This window comes from Rattus norvegicus, chromosome 13 (assembly GCF_021556685.1).
Source record: "Rattus norvegicus strain SHRSP/BbbUtx chromosome 13, alternate assembly SHRSP_T2T, whole genome shotgun sequence".
Classification (NCBI taxonomy): domain Eukaryota; kingdom Metazoa; phylum Chordata; class Mammalia; order Rodentia; family Muridae; genus Rattus; species Rattus norvegicus.
Window position 1 is genome coordinate 68,466,728 of NC_141546.1, and position 27,143 is coordinate 68,493,870.

The 27,143-nt window shown below is 46.8% G+C and overlaps 2 protein-coding genes across 35 annotated transcripts; both read left to right on the top strand.

Annotated features, from left to right (window-relative positions):
* The first annotated feature begins 860 nt into the window (after positions 1 to 860).
* Positions 861 to 6,055, top strand: Rgs16 (regulator of G-protein signaling 16). Its single transcript, NM_001077589.2, has 5 exons — positions 861 to 1,024; positions 1,382 to 1,492; positions 2,155 to 2,216; positions 2,494 to 2,660; positions 4,210 to 6,055. Exons 1-5 carry the CDS (start codon positions 981 to 983, stop codon positions 4,423 to 4,425), a joined length of 600 nt encoding a protein of 199 aa, NP_001071057.1. The 5' UTR covers positions 861 to 980; the 3' UTR covers positions 4,426 to 6,055.
* A 3,597-nt stretch (positions 6,056 to 9,652) lies between these two features.
* Rnasel (ribonuclease L) lies at positions 9,653 to 23,521 on the top strand. Of its 34 annotated transcripts, none has more exons than XR_015635268.1 (10): positions 9,653 to 9,748; positions 9,839 to 9,973; positions 13,760 to 13,908; positions 14,554 to 16,151; positions 16,938 to 17,023; positions 18,383 to 18,588; positions 19,227 to 19,388; positions 20,271 to 20,401; positions 21,468 to 21,686; positions 23,177 to 23,521. XR_015635268.1 is itself a non-coding variant. In XM_087581128.1 (10 exons), the coding sequence occupies exons 5-10, from the start codon at positions 14,663 to 14,665 to the stop codon at positions 21,637 to 21,639; spliced, it is 2,217 nt and encodes a 738-aa protein (XP_087437254.1). In that variant the 5' UTR covers positions 9,653 to 9,748; positions 9,839 to 9,973; positions 12,521 to 12,583; positions 13,760 to 13,908; positions 14,554 to 14,662; the 3' UTR covers positions 21,640 to 23,521. The 34 variants fall into 34 exon arrangements, 23 of the variants coding, with proteins under 23 accessions (XP_087437254.1, XP_087437263.1, XP_087437265.1 ...); XM_087581128.1 differs by adding an exon at positions 12,521 to 12,583 and having other exon boundaries at positions 19,256 to 19,388; positions 21,468 to 23,521; XM_087581137.1 differs by having other exon boundaries at positions 19,256 to 19,388.
* The last annotated feature ends 3,622 nt before the right edge of the window (positions 23,522 to 27,143 follow it).

Here is a 27,143-nt window from a genome sequence, read left to right on the forward strand (position 1 = left end):
TACACAGCAGAAACATGATTTGAAGCTCCCTAAATATCTACCCCTTAACCTCACTGCTGCTTCTTAGCAGCAGTCTCAAAGGGAGCTACTGAGGGACAGCAGGGAAGACTATGGCGCCTACAAGGGATGGTGTGGAGCTGAACAGTTGCTTAGCTTCAGGATGACTTACCAGTTACAGAGCTGTTTCTGTTGTTTTCCAGTGGGAGCAACGCCGGTACATTCAAAGCTGAACTGAAGCACCAAGACTTACCCTCTAACTACAGAGCGCGGAGCAATGCGGCTTTTTAAGCATCGTTGCAAAGATTTCTGCTATAATTGTGTTAAGTAAATGTTTCCGCACGTGTCTGCTGATCTTGGCCAAGTCTTTAGTTTAATGATCCTCTGATCCTTCATCACCTGCGGCGCCCATGGAACCGTACCTGTTCTGACCTGAGAGAGCGCAGGATAATGGTGATGTACTTTTTCTTGGAATGAACCCCCGTGTACTTGTCCTCCGGGTGCGTGCACTCGCCACCCATACAAAACCCCTCCTGTCATTTTAAATTGTTTTCCTGCTTTTACTAGAGGTCGGCGGGGTTTGTTTGTTTGTTTTGTTGTTGTTTTCCTGACAAGTTGTGGGCATATGTCTGGTCTTCAAGCCTTCCTCCTCTCTTGGCCCCCCAAGTCTCTGACCTCGGAGGTGGGGACAGCCCGGTGAGCTCTGGAGGAGGTCCTGGGGGCTGCCAGTCACGCCCCACCCCATCTGGCTCCCCGCCCCGCCTCCTCCCTCGCTACGCTCAGCCCCTCTCTCTTATTGGTCGGCGACGCTCGGCCCCTCCCCGCCCCCAGGGGATAAAAGACTTAGTAGCCACGGGCCGGGCGCGTGCTGCTCTCCCGACCCCATCAGCGCAGGTCAGAACTTGCTACAGCCTCGCTTTTCTCTCTTCGCCCTCCGGTCCGTCACCATCCTCCCCACGACGTGCTGCCCTGAGCCCGCAACCATGTGCCGCACCCTGGCCACCTTCCCTAACACCTGCCTGGAAAGGTAAGAGAATTGTTTTTAGCGGTCCGGACGACAAAGTCCGGAATCCACCAACGCTCAGCCTTGGGAACGCGGGGAAACGGGGACAGCGAGGCGGGACTGCAGTGCCATAAAGACCCCAAAGTGTTAAGAGCTATCAGGGCATAGCCTTTTTATGGACTAGAACTCCAAGACACCAATGAGAGAAGGGCTTAGGGCCTTGGGAATGGCCGAGTGTCCCCAAGTTTCTTGAGACTGAACTTTGGGGTGATGGAGTTAGTTCTTGTGGGACGCCCCCACCCCGCACCCTCCCACCCCGGCCCAAACGTCCCTGTGCTGGCAGAGCAAACAGAATCCTTACATGCTGTTGTTGTCTTTCAGAGCCAAAGAGTTCAAGACACGCCTGGGGATCTTTCTTCATAAATCAGAGCTAAGCTCGGATACTGGGGGTAACGGCAAATTCGAGTGGGCCAGTAAGCTTAGCAAAGAGAGGTAAGTTCTATGGTCTGACCAGTCCAAGGGTTCGGGGGTCGGGGGTGGGGTGTGGGGTGGGGGAGGCCTGAGAGGGAAAATAGCAGACGAGCTAGGTGGCCCTAAGCCTCTCTGGAGATTTTAGTGAGACTTTACTGCTGTGCTGTAGCCGCGGAGCTCCATTGTGGAGGTGGTACAGTCTGGTACAGTCCAGGTTTTGCTAACCCCAGCAGATGTGTGCCAGCAGGACATGCACTCCTGTTTATCTCAAGATGTCAGAACACTCGGATACAGGGCTAGGGCAGGGTCTGCTCCCGTCTAGTGAGCATCTTGCCCAGATGCCAGGTGTTATGCTGGGCTTTGGGGTCGCAGGTAGCTAGGCTCTCCCAGCCTCCTGCTTCACTGGAGAGGTGTGCAAACCAAAGTTGAGAGTCTTGGGAGTAGAATCCATTTGCTTACAGAAGAGGGGGTGTTAGGGATACTGGCTGAGGGACTAAAGGGTTGCTGAATGTCCAGATGCCCCTTATATAACTCGCTGCTTGTTTCACGGGAGTTTGAGGGGTTTGTTTTGACAACCAACAACTTCACCCTAGGATGTGTGCTATGCTCTTGTTTGTTGTTGGTTTTTTTTTTTTTAATGAATTTAAAAATCTCTGCTTCCCCCCTTCCTCCCCCCCTGACAGAAGTTTCTCAGAAGATGTATTGGGATGGAGAGAGTCTTTCCAGTCACTGCTGAACAGTAAAAGTAAGTAGGACCCTGTTGTCTGTCTGTGAAAGGCACGTGCGGGCTCATGTGCTTGGAGCTTGTCCCAGCGCTGCTGAAAAAAACACGGGGCTAAATAATAGTAGTAGTAATAATAATCCCGGTCCCCCAGTGTGCCAGCCTCTGTTCGGAACACAAAGGCAGAGCCTTGTTCAGGAAAATGACATTCTAAAAATAGAGCCATTAACGCCAATTGCTGTCTTTTCTTCCCAGCTGTCCTCTAAGTCTGACCTGTCTCTCCTTTCTCCCTTACCACCAGATGGGGTGGCCGCCTTCCACGCCTTCCTAAAGACGGAGTTCAGTGAGGAGAACCTGGAGTTCTGGCTGGCCTGCGAGGAGTTCAAGAAGATCCGATCAGCCACCAAACTGGCCTCCAGGGCCCACCACATCTTTGATGAGTACATTCGCAGTGAAGCCCCTAAAGAGGTCAGCGTCCCAGCACCAGCTGTAACTCCTCCAGACCCTGTCTGCCTCTTCCCAACTGAGAACTGGGGTCAGCGAGGGAAGGATTAGGTTTAGAGTACAGCAGTCTTCATGGTTACAAAAGGGTAGGGAGTCAGTGGCCAGACAGGAAACTTTGTGACCCAAGGTGGCACAGCATAGGGCAGTGAGATTAATTTTTTTTTTTGTCTTCTCTCCATACCCACATTTGTAAATTAGTTATGTTTCTTAAAAGCCTCAGCACATGAAGTACCGAGGAACAGGACTTCAGTAACAGTTGGGTAACAGCACTCTGACCTGTGTCCACCCTTTGGGAACATTTTTTGGTTTTGGTTTCCCGGCTGGATGGATATTCACAGTAGCAGTGGCACCACCTGGTGGGCACACCTGAGCAATGCTGTATTTGTGTATCTTGTTCTCTGGCTGCTTCTGTTTATCTCAGTTACTCTTAGAAAGAGTTAGTAAGTATCAATTTTGTGCAAAGAGGTTTTTTTGTCTTAGAGGACATAACAAAGAAACATTCCTAATGGAACTGTATTCTAACAGGAGAAGGTATCAGTAACCAATTCAGTATAAGCCAGGGATGTGCACAAGGCACACAGTGGGAGTTAGGAGGTAGGTGCAAGAGCCAAGAGTTGTAAGGATGGAGAGGGGGAGGGAAGGGGAGGGGAGAGGGGAGAGGAGGAGGAAGGGAGGGAGGGGGTAGGAGGACATCCTGCCACAGGGAACGGGGACAGATGAGGTCATACACATGGCTGGTGGCCAGATGTGGTCATTCTAGCTTTTCTTTTGAATGACTTGGAGAGGAAACTAAGGTGTTTCCAGACCGAGTGGGCTTGGTGTAGCAGCTGTGAGAACGGACAGACAGACAGACAGTGGGAGCAAGGGAAACAAGCCCTGAATTATTGCACACAGCCAGGGCAGAGGTGGTGACTGGAACCATCAGAGGGAGTACTATGCTCAATACACCTCATGTTAATCTCCAGAGATCAGAGGACCAACTCCTGAGTCTGATGTGGGAACTGTCCCAGAGCTGAAAAGCTGGCGAGTGGGGCTGGAGAGATGGCTCAGTGGTTAAGGGCACTGACTGCTCTTATAGAGGACATAGGTCACCCCGCACTATACGTCTAAAACTCCTATATTTCGTCACCAGCATGACAGCTTACAACCTCCCTCCAGTTCTGGGGAATCCAACACCTTCTTCAGGCCTCTAGAGGCTCTACACACACCTGGTACACACACTTATACAGGCACATATACATACAGATTATATGTATGTGTGTATATATACATACAAATTGTATATGTATGTGTGTGTATATATATATATATATATATATATATATATATATATATTGTGTGTGTGTGTGTGTGTGTGTGTGTGTGTGTGTGTGTGTGTGTGTGTGAAGGGAGACTCCTTTATTTAGTGTCTGGTACTCTTTCAATGACCTTGCTTGCCCACCAAACTCCCTGCCCTGCCCCGCCACTCCACTCCACACCACTCACCTTTGTGGTTGCCTTGCCTTCCCCACAGGTAAACATAGATCACGAGACCCGAGAACTGACCAAGACAAACCTACAGGCCGCCACTCCCAGTTGCTTCGACGTGGCTCAGGGGAAGACCCGCACACTGATGGAGAAAGACTCTTACCCACGCTTCCTCAAGTCACCTGCTTACCGCGACCTGGCTGCCCAAGCCTCGGCCACCTCTGCTTCTGGCAGCAGCCCAGCTGAGCCTTCACACACTTGAGCCTCCACAGCAACCAAGAAGGAAGAGAGGTGGAGTCACCCATCCCTGAAGCAGCTGTCCTGTGTGGGAGGCAGGCCTTGTGCAGCAAGTTCGAGAGGAAAGTGAAGGGATAGACGGACAGACGGGCATCCCCGCAGCTTGAGTGTGAAGAACTCCCTCTCCTCCAGATACTGTGGTGGGCCCGGCGTAGGAGAGACTCCTCATTGCCAGGACCCGTGGCTGAGGGCTGACATGGAGGCTGTGTGGGGTGCTCTGGGGAAGGGTGGTCCTGCACTTATGTTCTTTCTCCCAGGCACACTCAAGGAATGCTGGGGGGTTGGGAACCTTGAGTATGGGAGCCGGAGAGCGTCATGGCAGCTGTCTACCTGCCAGACAGTTGGCTTTGATCCCGTCTTGATTTCCTCAGTCCTGGACGTGGCCTAGAAAAGGCTATGTATGTGGAACCTTCCTCCCCTGCCCCTGCCTTCCCAGGGACACCCAGAGACTCCTAGCTGAGGCCTCTTAACATTCTTAAGCTCATTCTCACAGTCTCACGGAGGTCAGCGAGTCAGTCTGATTCTTGCCCCAGATGAGATTTCTATACCTCAGAAACTGGCCTGTGAGCCCCTTTCCAGGTCAACAATGAACCCTGCAAAAAGAAGCCATTTTTGCTCACATGACCCTAGGCCGGGCGCTCTCGGTGGCTTTCTGTAGGTGGGCCCCTGACCTCACATTTGCAGCCTGCTCTGCTTGTGAACAGGGCTAACTGAGAAGCCTTACTGGGCCTTGCGCCTCCTTGGATGAGGTCTAAGGAGGGAGGTGGGAGGAAGGAGGCTTCAAGCCCCGGGACCAGCATTCATGTCCGACAACTGAGCAAAGGAGAGAAGTCATGGAAAAATCCATCTGTAGGGGGAGCCCAAAAGACTAGCCGAAGTCAAATCAGTTCTCTTTGTGGATATGAATATGGGAAAAAGATGCCCCCTACCCCTCACCCCCCTGGTGGAAGGGGAGCCTTGCACCTCTTTCCTGTTGACATGAGATGCCCAACGTAGTTAGGGGAGAAGTAGGTCAGGGGTCAAGACAGCTCTGGAACAGAAGTTAGTGCAGCCAAGGGAGTATTGCGGATGTGGGGGGTGCCTGGAAGGATGGGGTTGGGGGGGAATCAATCTGCCTATCACCTCTGAGTCTTACCGAACAAACATTCCAAGTTGGGACTTCCAGCACCAGAGACTAAGATGGCTGTGGAGATGTAGGTTGCCAGCATTGTTTTCTCTGCACTTGAGGCTTCTCCGGGAGAAAATCCTTTTAAGTATACTATGTTGTTCTGTTGTGCTGATTGTCTCAGCTGCTGTTGTTGCTGTTCTTATTTACTGTGATTTGTTTGCCCGTACTGAAGAAACTCAACGGGAGCTGCTGCCCGACCGCGCCTCCTCCCTACCAGACTCTACCTCAGCAAGCCTTGCGAACCACTGAGGGCTGTCGGTGGGTGGGGGTGGGGGGACTCCCCACTGTGTTAATATTTATTTATTGTTAACAAAGGGAGCTGGGTTCCTTTATCAGTGGTGTACGAAATCCCTGTTTTTCTGTTTGAGCATGTTATATTCTTGTAAAAAAAATGAAAATAAAACTCAAAAAATAATGTCCCATTTCCAAGGACCATGTGGTTAGTATGAGGATCCAGGGGAATATGGAGAGCCGGTGGTATCACGGAGCTCTGGCAATTCTGCGGTGTGGGGACACGGGACAGGGTGGGTGGCCGAAGGCAACCAAAGGCTTTGAAAGGTTTTGAAGCGTAATCCTCAAGGAGTAGGGTGTCCGGACCCTCTGTCCATTGCCTTCTGTGTCACCTCAGTCCTGAAATCCTGCTCTTCGGTTTCACTACCTGAAAAGAACCTTGCCCAGATACTCAGTGAATGCCTGCAATCCTAGCTTTAAGGAGAGTGGGGCAGGAGGATTGTGAATTTGAGAATAACTTAGATTACATGGTGAGATCTTGATTCAAAAAAAATTTTTATGTGATGTTTTATTTATATATATATATATATATATATATATATATATATATATCTTCTTATACACAGATCTGACTTGCTGGCACAGGCCTGACACGCTGTTGGGTCTCAGTTCTCCCCTAAGTCCTCAGTGTGATCAGAGTTCAAGTCCTTGGTTGTAGAGACCTCTTAGAATTGCACCCTAAACCTAGATCCAGGGTTCTCGGGTGATAGCAGGAGGGGTTCTGACATCGAGGGCTTAGGCAAGAATATGGGAACAAACAGGCAGGCTTTGACCTCATATGGTCCTGACAACAGCTGCACAAGTTCATGATGGGGGCGCCATCTGAGCTGCTACACTGTGGGGCGTTTGTCTGTGTGAGCTGGGTAGAGAGATCATGACCAAGAATGGAAGACGGACAGGAGTGTCCAGGTACAAAGAAACACAGTGATGTGTGTGTGTGTGTGTGTGTGTGTGTGTGTGTGTGTGTGTGTGTTTGCTCTGCATGCATGCATGCCAGAGGTCAGAGGACAATTTATAGGAGCTGGTTCTCCGCTTCTACCTTTTCGGTTCTGGGGGTTGAACTCAGGTGGTCAGCCTTGGCAGCAAGCATTTTTTTTTTTTTTTTTTTGTTCTTTTTTTCGGAGCTGGGGACCGAACCCAGGGCCTTGGGCTTCCTAGGACAGCAAGCATTTTTACATGCTGAGCCATCTCGCTAGCCATGGGCCCTGTGTCCCTGTTTTCCCACTGCTGTAGATGTTTGCACACATAAAAACATGGCTATTCCTTAATGCTACAAAGGGTCATAACCTCCTTTTGCCAGACTAAAGACTCCTGCTTTATGCATGTTTTTGTCCCTGGTTTTTCTCTATATTTTATCTTCTGCTTGGAGAATTCCAGAACCCCAGATGAGAAAATGTAAGATGAGGGGGCAGGCATCAGTTAAGCCAGTATGTCATGGAGGACACAACAGTCTTCAAACAAACCTAGGCCAGAACAGTGCTTTCCAGGGCGGAGGAGAGCCAGCCGATCCCTTACGCTCTGCTGCCCTCCTGTGGCCATAAGTATATATAGTCTTAGGTTTGTCTAACTTTCTGAGTCTATTTATCTATGAATGCAGGGGCCTGCAGCCGGGATGAAAGATGGGTGTGAGCGGTTCAGTGTGGGTTCTGGGAGCACTTGGGTCCTCCAAAACATATGTATTCTTAACAGCGGAGCTGCCTTCTCCAGCCCGAACTTCCATTGGTTTCTAAAGCTGTGTCTTTCCCCGTGGAATTCTATATAATGGCTAGAATTTGTTTTATTAATTCATTTTGGTGAACATAGAAAATTTTGATCAAATTGGAATTATTAACACAGTTTCTAACACAGTGCGTATAGGAGTTAAGGCAAGATTTACTTAGTTCATAGGGGAAAAGACTGTTCAGAGGTCCAGGGACTATGAGGTGCAAATTCAAGGTGGGTGGAGTGCTAGAAATTGGTCCAGGAGAAGACAGAGAAGCCTGAAGTTAAGTATCGGATCCTAAGTTAAGTGGTTGATCCTAAGGGCGAGAGATGCAAGGGGCTTAGGGACCGTATTACAGGGTAGATGCACTCACCTGCAGGGAGCAAAGGCAGGCAGGCAAAGCTTGCAGCCTTCCTCCTGCAGATCTTAGCAGCAGCTAAAAGGTGCTGCACATTTTTCTCTTTGCTAATATCCTATCCGATCAGGTGATAGCTGAGACTAACCGTCACAGTCACGAGCTCAGACACCGCCTTAGACTTTGAGTAAAGCAAGAATGTGTGGATTTTTGTATCAAGCTTCCATATAAGGGAAAGTCCTCCTTTTAGCCATCCACAGGGCAGCTCACAGAAAGCATGGCGTAGCGCTCAGAGCTACTCGACTGACTTTAATCTCATGCCTGCGGCTTGCTAATCAGTAGATTTCTCAATTTCTCAGACTCTCACTTTGTGTTATAAAATGTGACTATAAATAGTTATTGGCTTCAGAGAGCTTTTGTGATGGTGGAAAAATGTGTGAAAAGTGTGTATCAGACAGTCTGGTGACATTAAAACAGCAGATACTTGACTGAGGCAGACGCTGCTCTAAATACTTTACCTAGGTTAACTCCTGTAATTCTTGTAAGAATTCTATAACATTAAAAACATAGATGCCAGAAAGTTTAAGTGAACCACTCAAATGGAAAGAGGTGCCGGTTAGCCGAGGCTGCCCAGCAAGCTCGTCCAGACCATTCGCACATTGCAGACAGGAGAAGCTCAACGATCTGTCAATTCATCCGTACTGTATTGCCTTCTACCCGAGATCCCAGAGGTTTTTGATAAACTAAGTGCAGGTCTGGAAATGAGCTTGAAGTCAAGCCCCACAGTCTGATTCTCTTTTTGGTCAAACAAAGGATTGAGGCTTCCTACCGCTGTTCCTGAACCACCGAGAAGTGTGGTTCAGGAGGAAGGGGGGATATCCTCCCATTTGCCTTGCCCTGTGTTTCCTTCCTGTGTATCCAGTCCTGGCTTCCCACTCACACCTGTCTACCCTTGGTAAATTATTCCTTCTTCAAAGTTTAAACCCACCCAGGGGCTGTCAATGGCCTGATCTCTTCTCCTGCTGGAAGAGATCTTTCTCTTGGACAATGTCTTTTGGTTCACGATGGTCCAAAGGAAGTCACGGTTCCTGTCTGGTGTCAGCTGCCCTTCCTCTCATGCTCACGTGACGTGACCATTAAAGAATTACTATGTTTTCCTCACAAGGTGAGAACTTGTACTTCCAGTCCTGGCCTTGATACAGAGTTGAGTTTTCTATTGGAATCTGATGGTTGCCTTCCTCTGTTATTCACTGGGTCTGTTATTCTTGTATTAATTGTCTTTAGGATTTTATTATATGCACATTTTCTATTATAGGTGGCCTCACGTAATTTTTAGAATTGGGGTTTGGAAATATATATATATTACATATATATATTACATATATATTACACACACACATATTATATATATGCCTTACCTCTTACAAATCGGTTAAATCTGCAACTACTCCAGGATCTGGTCTGGGTTGTTTAAAACTCTTCTCTGAGGAGAAAGTTCCAAGATGCAGGAAATAGTACTTAGCTTTTCAAAATGACCCATTCAGACTAGCCGACTTCTTTTGTAAGCGGAACCTTTTCTCCAACGTATCAACTGTGGCTCAACTCTAAATATGAGAGAACACACATACACATGAGCAAAATTGCCCTGGAAGCTCGGCTCAGCGGCTGTTTGAATTACTTCCCGTGGACATAAACAGCCCGGCAGATGACAGCAGCAATTAGAGCCATCCCGTGATCGCGGTCCGGGGAACAAGACACAAACAAGAGAACTGGTAAGCACGACCAAAAGGAGCTGAATGTCGCCTCTGCTGGCTAGCCTGAGTGACTGCTGCCTCTGAGGCGTCTAGCTCCCCTTTGTTTAGTCTGGTTCCTAGAAAACAACAGCGAAAGTGGCCAGTGTGGAATTCATCTTGCTTCCAAACAGCATCGAGTCACTCCCGGATCTTTGTTTCGTTGCACCTCAGATCATCTGAATAGCCCAAGCTTGTCAGGCTCAGGTAATCAAGTCTCCGATTTTCTCTAAGCTACTCAGTGGTTTCTGGGCGGAGTTTTTCCTATTGTAGCAACTTCCTACACTGTTTATCACAGGCAAGCTTCCTGGGCTTCCCCACAAGCTGCTCTGGTGAGGCAAAAAGCCAGTATGCTCTAGGAGTCTTTATCACCTCGTCTACCTAATTCTAACAGTCTCCGTTAAAGGAAACACTTTGGGCATTCCATTTAGCAAGCCTCGGCTGAATCGGAAGTGGTTTGTGGCTCAGGTGGCAGTCAAAACCAGAACAGTTTTAGAGCTCAGAGCCGTGGTCACACAGCTGCTGCTAGGGAATTAATTGCCCCCATCACCTCAGCCTGTTGACATGTTTGTGGGGGCATTTTCTTGATTAATGACCAATGTGGGTGGTGTAACCTCTGATCAGGTGGTCCTATAGAAGGAAACCAAACTGAACAGGCTATGGGGGAAGTCAGTCAACATTGTCCTCTATGGTCTCTGATTCAGTTCCTGCCTTGATTTCCACTTTGGCTTCCCTTGATGCTGGAGTATATAACTAGCAATCAAATAAGCCCTTTCTCTCCAACATGCTTTTAATCAGTGCCTTACCACAGCAACAGAGGAAACTCGGACTGTTGTCTAGAGACAGAAACTCGGAAATGACGCATAGTGACGGTGTGCTTGCTTCCTTAAAGCTTAGCCTCTCAGTCAGTCGGCTGAAACTGGCTGAAGTTTAGTTGCAGCGGTTGGCTGAGACTCAATGCTCTGTGACAAGAGTACATTCATAAACTTTCCATAGTTATGAGTTAACTTTGGTTGTGGCTTATTACTTGAGAACAGAGGCACCCCAAGACCAAACAGAGTTTTAACATCTCCCCACTTCCCAAGTTTGGCGGCCATCTTGCTCAGAATGGAACCTGAAGTCTTTACAAGGGTCCCTAAGGTCCTACATGACTCGCACCCCCCCCCCCCTCCATTTCCCATTTCTCTCCCTCACTGGTCTGTAAGCTCTTCCTCGATTATACCAGGACCGTTTGGCCTCAGGCCCTTTGTACCCACAGCTCCTACTGAGGTGTCTGTGTAGTGTGCTTCTGAGCCTTCCCCCAGACTTTGCTCAAATGTCTTTGGAACAAAGACCACCTATCATCCCATGGAAAGTCTCCATTCTGGTGTGTGTGTGTATGTGTAGGCCAGTGGATAACCTCAAGTATCATTCTTTAGGCACTGACCACCTCTCATTGGCTTAGAACCTACCAAGTAGAGCCAGGAGACCTCCGCCAAGTCTCTCTTTTTAGTGGTTTCTAAGATTGAATTCAGGCCCCATGCTCACAGGGCCAACACTTTAATGACTGCCTGTGTCTCTGGGACTCCCATTCCAGGACTCTAACCCGCCAGGGCTCTCCAGCCCCACATCTTCCCTGTGGGTTTTTCACCATAAGACTCACTACATGATGGGGCTGCTTCTCTTCCCTGTATGGCTTCAGTCAGAACAAAGGTGGGCTCTTGATACAGCCCAGTTTCCAAAGCACAGCAAGCTACTTTCCCACTTTATCCCCTGGTTTCTGTAGCTGTAATGTGGGGTGAAAAGCAGTAGCTATTGCAGGATTGGCTTCCCTGACTTGGTATTTGTGACGTGCTCAGAACAGTTCCTGAAGACCCATGAGCGATGCAAATGTTTTCTGTTATTTGCATAATTGCCACCATCACCACCAGCAGCACCACCAGAATCCTCGTTACTATTATCTGTTCAGGTAGCAAAATAACACACCTGAGGACACATCAGAAGCAGCAGGATATATCGAGGCACTAGAAGACATCACCTATGAAGCCCATAGGAATAGGGGCTGTGAGGGACTGCTTTATATCTGGAAATCTTATTATATACACTTTTGTAAAATGTACTAATGGGACTAGAACTCAGCAGGTAAATATGCTTGCCAGACAGGCCTGGCAACCTGAGTTTGAACTCTGGAAGTTTGTACAGGCGGAAGCAGAGAACTGACACCCAAAGTTGTCTTCGACCTCCATCAGCCTGCCCAGACACACACTGCATGTACATGCACACAATATTCCTCCTCTGCCTCAAGGAACAAGCTCCGGGTTTGTGTAGTAAGCTGCTGTATTCCAAGCACTTAACAGTCATCACGGGCAACAGACTCTCTGCCTGCTATGTATTAGCTAAGTGATGGCTTGAGCATGCTTGGCTCAGGGAGTGGCACTATTAGGAGGTGTGGCCTTGTTGAAGTAGGTGTGTCACTGTGGGCATGGGCTTTAAGACTCTCCTCCTAGTTGCCGGGAAGCCAGTCTTCCACTAGCAGCCTTCAGAGGAAGATGTAGAACTCTCAGCTCTGCCTGCACCATGCCTCCCTGGATGCTGCCATGCTCCCACCTTGATGATAATGGACTGAACCTCTGAACCTGTAAGGCAGCCTCAATTAAATGCTGTCCTTTATAAGACTTGCCTTGGTCATGGTGTCTGTTTACAGCGGTAAAACCCTCACTAAGCCAAGATGACTAGCTAGTGGATTATGCGGTCATTTCCTTGTTTTCTTCCAAGGGGACTTGTGATAACGGAGAAGACACAGAGTGATGGGTGAAGTTGGTTCCTATAACCTGAAAGGTGAGGGCAGTGATGCCTACTAAATCTGTCCTCCAAGGTCAGGGGAACAGCCCTTGTCTTCCTCCAGGAGGAGAAGATTGCTCAGGCTGTCCCTGGACTGACCCTGCACTCAATGCTTTCTGTTCTTCATTTTCTCACTCCTTTCTTGGCTCCGCCTTGATGGCTCAGGGACACCGCCATAAGGAAATGTTTCCTCTAAGGAGTGTTCTTAAGGGGTTGTTGCTGTCATAGGAATGTTTGCTGAGAGGAGGAGGGTAAGGTACACTGGGGAGAGCTGGCTGAGGAGTCGTTCCTTGTCTAATCTCTCTTCCCTTCTTCCCTCCCCTCCCCTCCCCTCCCCTCCCCTCCCCTTCCCTTCCCTTCCCTTCCCTTCCCTTCCCTTCCCTTCCCTACCCTTCCTCTCTCTCTCTCTCTCTCTCTCTCTCTCTCTCTCTCTCTCTCTCTCCCCCCCATCCTGGCTGGGTGGGGGTGGCTGGGAGGATTGAGGAGCTGGGACTGATAGCCACTGGGCAGCAGCCCCATGCTTGCCTGCTTGAAAGCCTTTCCTCCTAAGGTGCCTTGAGGGCTCCTACACTGTTTATTTGCATCCTCTGTTTCTGGGGCAGCTCTGCTATGAGGAAGGAGAAAACGGAAAGTGAAAGTAGGCTCGTTTGCTGCGGGGGGGCTCCATTCTGCACTGGGCTTTTCCTCCCAGCATGCCCTGATTTTCTTCCCTCCTCTGCTCCTTACAATACACCAACCCACTTTACAGCCTGTGGCAGTTAGGACCCATTACGAAAACGCTTCGCTTCGGTGCTTGGTATTCAGAATATACCGCAGATGCAGATCTCAAAGGAGGGGGTTTTGTACATTTTGTAGCAGACACAGATAATTAGATGTTCAGGCTGATGAATGAACAGGTAAACCTCGGGCTGAGGGAGGGCCCTGGGCTAAATGACCCTCCTGGTAGGGTACATGGATGAGTGGGTGTGGGGGGAGTATTTGCTACACTCCCCAGGACACCGTCTGCAATGGTCCTGTTTATTGTTGTCTTCTGTTGAGGAAACAAAATTGTGAGTCCGTGGTTTAAGAATGTGCAACCAGGAAGTGGCAGTCAAAAGTTGCAGACCCAGAAACTCAAAGCTGAGTTCATACTTTTCACATTTTTTTCAACCGACACTGCTTCAATAAAAACAGGCAGGGGTCCGGAGAGGAGGAGCAGTGAGTGTGGGGTGACCAGTCTCACCTAGGACAAAGAAAGCCAGATGGACAAAGTCAAACAAATCCACTTGTCTTCCTAAAGGAGCTTGCACTCCCCACTACCCCCAGAAGCTGCCAGTTACTCGGTAAGTACGTTTATAGAATATGGAGGAAAAAAGTAGTTCGTTTTCATGACTAGTCATGAAATTTTAAGACGTCTATTATAAGAACTATTATAGGAGAACTAGATAAAAATGAGCTAGATTTCCAACATCATTCAAACTTGCTTTAATTCTTGAAATATCATTTCAGATATTAAAATATTGAAGGTTAGAAAATTGAAACAAGCACGTAAGTGCGTCACTTAGTCTGACCCCAGCCTGGAAAGAAAGCTGTCCCCGTGTACTAAATATAACATGGCATGATATAAACATGGATGACGGAGATGGCAAGACAGACAGCTCTGTAACTGCTGTTCAGCTCAAACTGAAGGAAATCGTCCAGTCGCTGTGTGAATAGGGAGCCAAGTGTAGGATCTTGTTGGTGTTCACGTGTACTAAACATGTAGCAGTCACTTTGGGGGTGGGTCCATGGGGTAATAGTTTCCTCATTTTAAATTTACCTCGATTCATACTAGTCTACATGGTATACATTTTATACGTCTAAGAAATTATTAATTAAGCATGTAAACGTGTTTAGAAAGACTACGTAGAGGTAAAACTGAATCCCAAGCCAGGTAACTTTTTCCCCCTGTCTGAAATGACAAAGCTCCCCTCTTTATTCATGTACAGATGAGGTGTCAGAAGACAGAATATATCAGCCCAATTCCTACCGCAAGACTCTCTTTGTGTCCCCAAGAAACGCACGTGTTCATTGCTCAAGGAAAAGGCATTGACTATCATGGAGACCACGGATCATAGCACACCTCAGTGTGGATCCGCATCAGCAGGTGGTCAGAAGACCGTTGGCAAAGATGATTATTTGTTGATAGAAGCTGTTAACAAGGGAGATGCTGACAGGGTCCAGCAATTGTTAGAACAAGGGGCTGATGCCAATGTCTGTGAAGAATCTGGGGGCTGGACACCTTTGCACAACGCGGTGCAGTCTGGCAGGGTAGATATTGTGAATCTCCTGCTTCGTTATGGTGCTGACCCTCATCGGAGGAAGAAGAATGGGGCCACCCCCTTCATCATTGCTGGGATCTGTGGAGATGTGAGTCTGCTCCAGATTTTCCTCTCTCGAGGTGCAAACATCAATGAGCGTGACATGCACGGATTCACGGCTTTCATGGAAGCTGCTGAGTATGGTAACGTTGAAGCCCTAAAATTCCTTTTTGCTGAAGGGGCCGATGTGAATTTGAGACGGGAGACAACGGAGGACAGAAGGCGACTGAAGCAAGGAGGGGCCACGGCTCTCATGAGCGCTGCGGAGAATGGCCACCCGGAAGTCGTGAGAATTCTCCTCGATGAAATGAAGGCAGAAGCCGATGCTCGGGACAATATGGGCAGAAATGCCTTAATCCGTTCTCTGCTGAACCGCGATTGTGAAAATGTTGAAATTCATGTGGAGGAGATCACTTCAGTTCTGATTCAATATGGCGCTGATATTAATGTGAGAGGGGAAGGTGAGAAGACACCTCTGATCTCAGCAGTGGAGAGGAAGCACACAGGTTTGGTGCAGATGCTCCTGAGTCAGGAGGGCATAAAGGTGAATGACAGAGATAGCGAGGGCAAGACGGCGCTGCAAATTGCTGTTGAACTCAAACTGAAGGAAATCGTCCGGTTGCTTCTTGAAAAGGGAGCCGATACCAAGTGTGGCGATCTTGTTTGGATAGCCAAGAGGAATTATGACCATGGTCTAGTAAAACTTCTTCTCTCGTATGAAGCTAATCACGACACCAACCCTCCTGCTAAAGACTGGTTGCCTCACAGTGCACGCTGGGGGGAGGACTTGAAAAGACTCCACAGTGTGTCTCGACCCATGATTGGCAAACTCAAGATCTTCATGAATGATGCCTATAAAATTGCCAGCACTTCTGAAGGGGGCATCTACCTAGGGATCTATGACAATCGAGAGGTGGCTGTGAAGGTCTTCTGTGAGAATAGCTCACGTGGACGTAAGGAAGTCGCTTGTCTGCGGGACTGTGGAGACCACAGTAACTTACTGACTTTCTATGGAAGCGAGGAGCACAAGGGCAATTTATATGTGTGTGTGTCCCTGTGTGAGTCGACATTGGAAAAGTTCCTGAATGTGCCCAGAGAGGAACCTATGGAGAAAGGGGAAGACAAGTTTGCCCTCAGTGTCCTATTGTCTATATTTAAGGGTGTTCAAAAACTACACATGCATGGATATTCCCATCAGAACCTGCAACCGCCAAACATCTTAATAGGTGAGGCCCTGTGACGGTCTTGTATGTGTGCCTGGGATAGAATCACAGACTAAGCGATTTGTAATGATTGCAGATTTATTTCTGGTAGTCATGGAGATTAGCAGGGGTCACCTCTCGTAGGCTAAATCCTTGACTTCAATGCACCTTTACCTCTCATTGCCAACTTCCATCATTCCCTCATTCCTCTTTCTGGGGACTCAATAGTTTCTTTAAGAAGGAAGAAGGGGGGGTTGGGGATTTGGCTCAGTGGCAGAGCGCTTGCCTAGGAAGCGCAAGGCCCTGGGTTCGGTCCCCAGCTCCAGAAAAAAAAAAAAAAAAAAAGAAGGAAGAAGGGTCTGAAGGGGGCTGAGGAGAGGCTCAGAACCAGCACATCTTTGGCTTTTGATGGTAGCGTACAGTAGCAAAGTAGCTTGGGACTGACTGAACGGAAGTCAAGGCTAAGACCTCAGAACCCTGTTGGTTAGCTGTTAGTGAGCCGTAGGATATAACCTGAACTATGACCACCGGCCCCTTTCCAGTGTTGTGCCCCAGGAGCTGTGGGAGTCGAGAGGCGCTTAACTTCACCCTCATCTTTTCTTACTGTCTGCCCTATGAAAACTAAAATGTGTGTCCTGCTTTTGACAGATGCCTAATAGGTCAAATGAGGCTGGATATGAGCCAATAGCATAATTATTGATCTTCAGAGAGGATAAATAGATTGTATAACTTGTTACATATTTATTTAAGTGATTTGACAATCACTCCATAATTTTTTGTCTTTCCTGCACCTCTGAAACTGTCTCTTAGATTCTGAGAAAGCTGTCCGGCTGGCAGATTTTGATGAGAGCATCCAGTGGATGAGAGAGTCACAGACGGTCCAGAGAGACTTGGAGGTAATTCCTGTGCTCTAGTTAACCTTTTCTGTTCTCTGCTTCCTGGTCTGTTCATTACCTCACTTCCCGCGGCCGGGTAGAGAACTTATTTTAACCCGGAAGAAAAGACTTTCCACGGCTTCCTCCACCTTGTCCACTGTCCTCCTTCCCTTGCGCACAGTGGCATTTCCATGCGTCTCTCCTACAGGAGAACTTTCATGGGGCAGAGGAGTGGGTATAATAACTAGACTGGCATGGAGTCATCTTTCACCGTGGCCCCTTTCTTGGTCTCTAACTTTGCACTTCCTCCTCCACTAGCTGGATAAGTAACTAAACAGAGGGTACCTCTTCCAAGGCTTCCAGGAGGCATATCTGAACACTTCAGTGGTTCCCTCGGCAAACAGTTTCCTGCCTAAAGATAAAGCAATGAGATTTCCTCCCAACTCTATTCAAACTCACCCACTGAGCACCAAAGAAATTCCAGAGACTGAGGCTCCAGACAATTCCTGGGAGGGGTGAGGTCAGCCTTCAGGCTTGGAGGAGGCAGAGCTCAGCACAAGTGTCAAGACTGTAAAGTGCTTCTGCAAGGACACAGAGCTAGGTCCCGTGCATGGAAGCTTCCAGGCTTGTTCAGGAACAGTTGGGCAGTCCTATCCTGGATAATAACCAACGAGCAATAGCTTTGATTCTGGGTTTGGTGGCTTCTAACTTCGGTCCCCACCCCACCCCTACTTCCGCCCATCCCCGCACCCCCTTGGTATCTAGTATAGCTGTCTCTTGTGCTGGTCACTGCCTATTTCCTACTGCCCTACTGAAACCTAGTTCCCTCAGCTAGCTCTGTGTTGCATCTGACTGGGAATGACTCCATTATCTGTCGCCTCACTGTATCCAGTTCCTAACTTGTCCCAAGGCTGTCCCCTTTGCTTAAAGCATCCTCCCTTTCTCTGACTTATCTATATTCTGTCAGAATATTCCAGACCCAGGTAGACTCTTCTGCTGCCCCTATCCCATGGACTCTGGACCAGGATTATCTTTCAGGAGGCTTAAGCTGCATGGGCCACATGCTGCCCCGAAGAACTCTTTGTGCACAGAGTTTGGCCTTTCTCCCCCTGTAGATTTGGAGTTCAGGGTGTTAGCCATAACACCGCGGGACCACAGGAATACAGCCCACAGGTGCCTTCCATTTCCACACTGAGAAGCTGAATGAGGGTTTGTTTAGATTATGGACTCAGAGACTTCAGCTCAGGCTGGAAGCAAGGGCTTGATAGAGCAGATCTCTGTCCAACGAAGTCGACAATATTAACTCTCAAATCGTCCACGTTTACCCACATAGAGAGGTAACACACTGAAATTTTGCCTCGACTTATGGCTTCTGTGCAGGACCTTGGACGACTGGTTCTCTATGTGGTAAACAAAGGTGAGATCCCCTTTGAGACACTGAAGGGTCAGAATGATGAAGAATTGCTTACGATCGCTCCAAATGAGGAGACTAAGGACCTCGTTCATTGCCTGTTTTCTCCTGGAGAAAATGTAAAGAACTGTCTGATGGACCTGCTTGGCCATCCTTTCTTTTGGACTTGGGAGAAGTAAGTAGGACTTGGCTGTGTATTACAGCAGTGGTTCTCATCTCTTCCTAACGCTGTGACCCTTTAGTGTAGTTCCTTTAAGGTGTGGTGAGCCTCTCCATAAAATTATTTTCATCAGTATGCCATAAATTTGCTACTGAATTTGCTACTGTTAGGAATTGCATTGTAAATATCTAATTGGCAGGATATTTGATATGTGACCCCTGTGAAAGCGTCTTTCCACTCCAGAGGGGTTGCAGCCCATAGGTGGAGAACCACTGTGCTGCAGGCTTTTCTGTGGAGAGGGAGAAGTGGTGTGGGCTACTGTCAGGGCTAGGAATCAGCAGGCCCAGGCTTTTCTCTCACCTCAGCATTGTTGAAGGTGTGTCCTTGGGCAGGGTGACAACCTATGGATTTCTGTTTTTTTTTTTTAATATCTATCTATTGTATGTATATGAAAATGTTGCTGGGAATTGAACTTAGGACCTCTGGAAGAGCAGTCTGTGCTCTTAAGCACTGAGCCATCTCTCCAGCCCCTAGGTTTCTGGTTTTAACTACTGAAGAATAAGTGGAAAGCAACAGGAAGGCCTCTCCCAGTATGCAGACATTTTATTAAAAAATCAAAGCATATCGCGTTTTCTCCTTTTTGGAAAATACAGAATGACCATGGTAGTTCTATCGTCCTCAGCCGCTATAGAACGCTTCGGGATGTGGGAAATGAATCTGACATCAAAGTACGAAATAATAAAAGTAAACTTCTCAAGCTACTGCAGCCTCAGACACACGCGCCTTCCAGAAGCTTTGATCGGTGGACGTCTAAGGTAGGAACACCTACCTTCTGTGGTCTAGGAAGAAGAGCGTGCCTAACAGTTTGTGCTGCCTTTTCTAACTTATTTTATACACCAGCCTGTTGCTACCAGGAAGTGAATGAGGTAATTCTCTTTTCTCCAGATGAGCCCTCTTGACTCTTTTGGGTCTCTGCTCCCTCCTTCAGAGCACACTATCATTCAAGTTCTGCCTGAGGATGGCCTTGACCCTGCACATTTTCCCTTCCCCCAAGTCCCCGTCAAAAAAGTCCCATTGTGATGAGAATGACTTAATTTGCTTGTTGCGACTAGCTTCCTTTCCATCAGTTTTCATGCAAATGGCATAACTTTGTTCTTTTTATGGTTGAAAAGATCCCTTTGGGTGCACACCCCACAGTTTCTTTAAGCATTTCACTATTGAGAGACACCTAGGTTGGCTCCAAGCCCTGGCTACTGTGAGCAGTTCTACGACATCCCTGTGATATGTTTCCCTAGAGTCCTTTTGATAAATAAATACCCAGCAGAATTGTAGCTGTTCGTAAGGTAGGTGTAGTTTTAGATTTTTGAAGAACCTCAATACTGACTTTCATAGTGGTTAGGCTAGTTGACACTCCCAGAAAGGTTTTTAATAGGCACGGTTCCTAGGAAACTCGGCAAGTACAGACAAAAGGGAAGTTAGTAACTTACAAACACGCATTCAAATGCAGCACAACGACGGTGGGGTTGTGTACCTCGCTCTGAGTATCCTGTGCCTTTCATCTGTTTCTGTCTGCTTGCTTAGCTCCTTGTTGGTCGAGGGCATTTGTTCAAATTTGTATTTGGCCTGCTGCTATTAACATACCATCAGGATTTGTTTTATGTTGTCATCATATCTTGGACTAACGTTTTGTTTTTTAGATCGACAAACGTGTCATGTCTGACATGAATGGTTTCTATAAATCCCGAAAGGGTTATCGGGATACTGTAGGTGATCTGCTGAAGTTTATTCGGAATATAGGAGAACACATCAATGAGGAAAAAAACAGGCAGTAAGTGCTGCTTTCATCTGCCTGCGTTATACATGGACTGAGAACAGTTAGAAAACCCACTTCTAGGTTTGTCAGTATGGAAAAAAGAAAACTTACTTTGATAAAGAAAAGCAAGTTGGGGCCTTTAATTCCACAAATCAGGAGGCAAAGGGAGGCAGATCTCTGAGCAGTCAGCCAGGTCTACACAGTAGGTTCCAGGCCAGCCAGAACTGCACAGTAAGACCCTGCTGGTTTTATCGTCAATTACAGACAGGCCTCCTTTTCAGCTTTGCTGAGTTCTGTTGAACAAAAGAAGCTTTCTGTGTTAATAAGCATAGAAGATAGGGCTATGTAAATGTAGGCTTACAAAAGTTGCCCACATTAATTAAATCATCTTTTGCTGTCAAAAAACATTAGCTGCAAATACACATATACACACACACTCACACACACACACTCATATCATGCTCACATCCCATCCCTCCACACACTCACACACTCATACACACATACACACTCATATCATACATCCCCATCCCTCCACACACACACACAAACACTCACACACACACACACTCACACTCATATCACACTCACATCCCCATCCCTCCACACACTCATACACACACACACACACACACACACACACACACACACACACACACACCTTTGCAGTTCAGACTGTTTTCTTTTTTATTATTAGAGATTGTATATAAGGGATTGTGGTATTATTTTACCATTGTTACCATCTTGTTTATATCTATTTTTAGAATTTCATACATAGCTACTGTATTTACATAATTTCCATCCTTCTCTCTCCCTTCTAACTCTTCCTGTGTCCTCATCTAGGGGTAGGGCCTTGGGAGGGTCATCCCTGCTCCCTGTTTTGCTACCATTTTTTATGAACGAGCAAACCAATTCAGAAAGACTGCATTGCAAACACCTATTGAAGAGTCAAGAGGCATCTTATATCGGATTCCAAAGTCCTTCTTGCTCTTGCTAGAGTCCAGCAAGCTGCCGGGGTTTATTCTGAGAAGGAGGAAGAGCTTACGGACCAATAGGCTGACCTATTTGTGTTTCCTTTCAGAATGAAGGAGATACTTGGAGACCCTTCTCGTTATTTTCAGGAGACATTTCCAGATCTTGTAATCTATATCTACAAGAAACTAAAGGAAACGGAATTCAGAAAACACTTTCCTCAGCCTCCACCAAGCCTCAGCGTGCCAGAGGCAGCGGGACCAGGGGGTGTACAGAGCTGAGTCTTGAAAGTTCATGGGACCATTTCTTCCAGTCAGTATAGTTCTTGGCAAGTTTCACATTTCTGGTCTCTTAAGCAGCCTGGTTGCTGTGAGCACTTAGATAGCCAGTATGTTGGTTTCTGATGCAGTAAGTTCTACACATTTCCATGATCACAAAAGCAGTGTACTACAAAGCTATACTGCCCCATTTTAGTGGATGGAATGGGGAGCGCCTTCTGTTAAGATTTTGTTTAAAAAAAATTACGTGTGTGTGTGTGTGTGTGTGTGTGTGTGCATGAGAGAGAGAGAGAGGGGTGGGGGGAGAGGCAGACAGACAGACAGGAGAGAGGGGAGAGACTGACTGACTGACTAATTGTGGAGTTGGTTTTCTCTTTCTACCTCTCTGTGGGTTCTGGGGATTGAACTTATGCTGTGAGGCTTATGTGGTAAGCATTTCTACTGAGTCATGCCCAGCAGCATGATTCCCATTTTCCCATGATTCCCGAGATGTATATCAAGACTCCTATGGCTGTAAGTTTTATATTTATCTCATTTAATCCTTCCAGTGAGCTTACAGAACAGAATTCATTGTCTCCCTTGAAGAACTGAGGCTCAGAGAATCTGAGTGACTTGCCCAGGATCACAAAGCACTGTTTAAAAAAAAAAAAAAAAAGACACGATTTTATTGTCACCTCTCACATGGGGGCTTCATCCAGCATCTCTTCTGGATGAAATTCAGGAATAGGCCAACATATGCCAAAAGGACTTCGTATTCGCTGGGTACTGTATATGTCTAGGCACCATCTAAATGAATTCCATTCCTTCTGCGAGCATCTGTACTGGTGTCTCATGACTTCGAGGTTATAGTTCTCACTTGAAGTCGTTTATCAGTGTCACGGCTGGGGGCGGGGAGATGGCACTACTGGCATTGAGTAAGGAGGAACCAGCGATGCCAGCAAACATTCCAGTGATGCATGAGGCAGCTTCCCACAATGCCACACTAGGCACACTACGTATCAGGGGTGCTGAGGCAGAGAAAGACTGTTCTGAGCTGGCCCTGGACCCAGGACTGTGGAGTGCACTGAACGCCCCCAGAAGAATGATGTGGGTGTCTTTTCTTGATGCTGGATCTGAAATGAAGCAACTCCTTCTGGTGTCCACACAGGAGTCCTCACTTTCCCTCACTTCCCATGCTCCACGGGGCAATGATCCAACTGGGATACTCTCTCTAGTTCTCTGACACACGTCACCTCGGTGCAAACTTTATCCTTTTGAGCTCCAGCCCTCCTCCAATCAAAGCCCTATCCTTAGGGCCTTTGTATCTTTACTGCTTAGTAAAAACTTTGCTCTGTGACAATGCTTGATAAGTTTCCACTGAATAATCAATGGACAATCTTTGCACATGTTCGACGACGATGATAAACCTTTAGTATTTACACATTATATGTACATGTTTTTAAATTTAATTTTGTTTTGAGAACAGTGCTGTAAGGCAAGCATGTGATCTTTATTTTGGCAATGAGGAAAGTAAGGCTAGAAATATTTCTGTTTACTCTAGGCACATGGCATGGAGATTCACTACCTTGATTTGGACAGACTTTCTGGTGTGATATCTGATGTTCTTTTCACCTCTCATTGTGGTGACCAAGATGGCGCTTTAGAATGGGAATTAAATGCTATCTTAGACTCCTTCCCAAAAGGAGGCATCTTGAAGCGAATAGGTGCCTGTCACTGTAAGGAGTTAAGGCACGCTGGAAGAAACAGAGTAACGGCTTAAAGGATGGCATATTTAAAATTTAAAATTAAATGTTTTAAAATTGAGTTTTGTTGTCTGACTTGGATATGTCAATCAAAATGTCCATGTGTGAAGAATACTCAATAAAGATGGGAATCATTTCATTAAGTAGGATTTCCTGTCAGTGACTGGCGAGAGAGTCGATGAATCAGCAGTTCCTGGGAACTTGAATACCTATGCTTTGACTTGGGTTAGTCGTAGAAGGAAAGGAGAGAGAGTAAATCCTTAGGAGTAAGTTAGTGGGGGAGACTCCCCATCTGGCCCGGCCATCGGTCACTGCCCTGTTACTAACTTTATTCTGTGAGAACCATTTTACTTTTCCGTTTGTAGGCTTTTAAGAAGTTATGTGGGTGAAATTTCTAAACTCCGCCTCTTGGATATATTATAGAAAAACTGTCTTTCCTATCTCGTGTACTATATAAGTGACACCCCACATAAGAACTCTGAAGGGAGAGGTGGAAAGACACACATGCCCAAAGCTACCTCCTGACTGCTGAAAATGGAGTGGACTTCATACTCATCAGACACATACTACCCTTCACAACTACTTTTCATGCTTGGGGATAGAAATCTACCTTTGGAACAATAAAAATTTAAATATTCTTTAGATAATTTAGTCATACAGCTCTCGTAGGAAGTCTTTCCAAGCAGTGTTTGACTTAACATTTCTTTTTGGAGCTCATGGCTACATCATTTTCTTCTTCCGTTACCTCCTTCGGACCTCTCCATATTCCTCTCCTTGCTCTTAAATTCATGCCCTTAAATTCATTGATTGATATATTAATGGGTTGAGACCTCATGAGTTTTCCCCTTTTTAGCTAGCATGCCCATTGGTGGTATTCTTGCTCCGAAATCCTTCCGCTATGCTAATATCACTCTAATGCCTAAACCAAGTGAAAGAAACAACCAAAGATGATAACATCAATGGAAGCTCAAAAATACTCAGTAAAACACTTGCAAGCAGAAACACCTCTAAAAGATTTTCCACCATGACCATCTTGAATTTATCCCCGAAATACGAGGATGGGTCAACATATTCAAGTCAATAAATATCATAAACCACATAAATGGACTTACTTAAAGACAAAAAGAAATTGCATGGTCATCTCAATAGATGCAGAGAAAGTCTGACAAAATCCAACACGCCTGCAGGATAAAAGCCCCAGATGTAGCCACCACAGATGTGTGTATCTCAACATAGTAAAAGCTATCTAGAGAAACCTACATCCAATATCTTAACGGAGAAAAGCTTGAAGCAGTCACACTGACGTAGGTATGAGACAGACAGCTCACTCTCCTCATTCCTACTCAATGCTGTGCTCAAAGCACTGGCTGGAATAGTAAGGCAAGTAGTGAAAACCAAGGGACGCAGACAGGAAAAGGAGTTAGGTTATCCCCGTTTACAGATGACATAATATTATACGCAAGAAATGCCAAAGACTATCAGGAAATGTCTAGAAATGATAAACAAATCCAGCGTACATTTTAAGGAAGGATGGATAGTAGCATGTGTCTATAATCCCAGCCTTTCTATGGCAAGATGAAAGCAGGGACAGGAGAGTTTCCACAGGCATGGATGCCAGCTAGCCCGGAGTGCGCAGATGTGAACGGCAAACCCTGTCCAGCAGTGTAGGAGGTAAGGCTTTACACGCGGAGCCATCTCCTCAGCCTTGTTCTTAAAAAAAAAAAAAAAAAACGTGAAAAGGACAGGCTGGAAAGTGACTCAGTGGGTCAAAGTGTTTGCTGTGCATGAGCGAGGATTTAAGTTCAGTTCGCAGAGTTCATGAGTGAGCCAGAAATGTAGGGCAAATGTCTGTCTACGCTCTTACAAGGAGATGGGAGGTGGAGACAGAAGAATTCCCAGGATTCTTGTGGGACAACTGATTTTTGTATTCAAAAGCTAAAAGCTAAAACAAAGCCCTTGTCTGAAATGAAATGGAAGGATTGACATTTGAAATTGTCCCCGACCTCTACATCTATGCCATGGCACATACCTGCCTGTACACACACACACGCACGCACGCGCACAGCATTCCACTTTCTATTTCCATTCTATTCCATTTGGATAGATGAGGAAATTTTTTTTCATCCAGTTTTCACCATTACAGATATTTTGTTGGACCTGTCACATGTTAGAAACTATGTTAAGCAAGGCGCGGTTGGCCTTGCCATATAGAGGTGTCAGCAGCACATGTTAAGAACATACAGGACAAACAGTGTGGCCTAGGGTAAAAGCAATCCAATCTCTTGTTTTCTAAGGGCCAGAGATGTTGTGTGTGGTATACAAGATGCCCGTGACTGTGCCAGAAGATGCTGCCATTCCCATCGTGTAGGAGAGACAACTGCTGCTCTCAGAGGGTTGCTAGGATACCGTCCTTTGCACACGTAGTGAACAGAGAGAGATGTCAGGGTGGACATCCCAGCTGTCTTAGACAGTGGTCTTTCTGGAAAGACAAATGAGTCAATGAGGAACTGGTCACTGGTTATTGTTCAGATGTGTGGGGACTTTTCTCAGTTCCTCTCCTCAGCAGCTGTTTGGTGCTTTTCCTGGAGAGGCAGGAACAAGTGCCTGTTATATACCCCAGATAGATGACCGTGGGAGAAGGCTCCTAAATTCCATAGCTTTCTGAATTCCTTTCTCCTCTTAATTCAGAGGAAATAGCTGGACAGCAGCAGCCCGGGTGTCAAGGTCATCACTGCCTTTCTTAGTGTGTGCGCATGCACACGCTCTTGAGTGCCCATTTGTGTTCATCATGGTGTGTGTGTGTATACATCAGAGTACAAGCTAGGAGGTTGCCCCTTACCTTCTACGTTGTTCCACAGGGTGTTTTGTTTACTTCTCTACACCCAAGGCTAGCTGGCCCCCAAGCTTGTGGGAACTCTTTCTCTGTCCCATCTTGCCACAGAATTGCTGGGATCATAGACACACATACATTTGGCGTTACGTAGGGTCTAGGAATTTGAACTTAAGTCCTCACACTTAAGTGCAAGGGCCCTACATACCAAACCATTTCTTCAGCCCTGTCATTGCTATTCTGAATCACTGCTGTGGACAGAACGAATGACGTATGAAGTCCCTAAATTAGATGGTGTTAGGAGATAGGCATTTGGAAAGCAATTAGGGTTGGAAGCAATCTCGGGGTGGGCTCTTCATGATGGGATTTTTGTGACCTAATTCATACAATGGAAGGGACCTAATTCATACAAAAGACTGTCTTTTACCTTTCCTTTCCAGAAGGGCATAGAGAATGAAGAAAACTATTTGTGTACCACAAGGAGAATGAAATGGTCAGTGAGTCCATCTTAGACGTTCGCCCTCTGACACTGAAAGGACTACCGTCTGTTTCGGCCACCCAGTTTAAGGGGTTTTATTATAGCAGCCTAAACTGATGTATGCTCTGGCTTTTTAGTCTGTAGGAACTTTTTAACCTTTTTACCAAAGTAACGAAGTCAAGCACTTAGCACACAACACAGCTGCCCCTCCCCGACGTTCATGAACTTCCTCTTTTCTCTCTCAGGAAATAAATGTGACAACATCTATATACCATCTCTCTCAGGGAAAAAAATGGTGCAACATTTCATCTCTATAAACCATGCTTGCAGTTTCTGGTCACCTTATGGTCTGTACGCTCAGACTAAGAATGTGCGATTCTCTGACAGGAGGGCAGAACAGGGTGGGAAGAAGAAACAAGGAACTGGGTTGTTCTGAGACTCTGGAAAACCATTGATA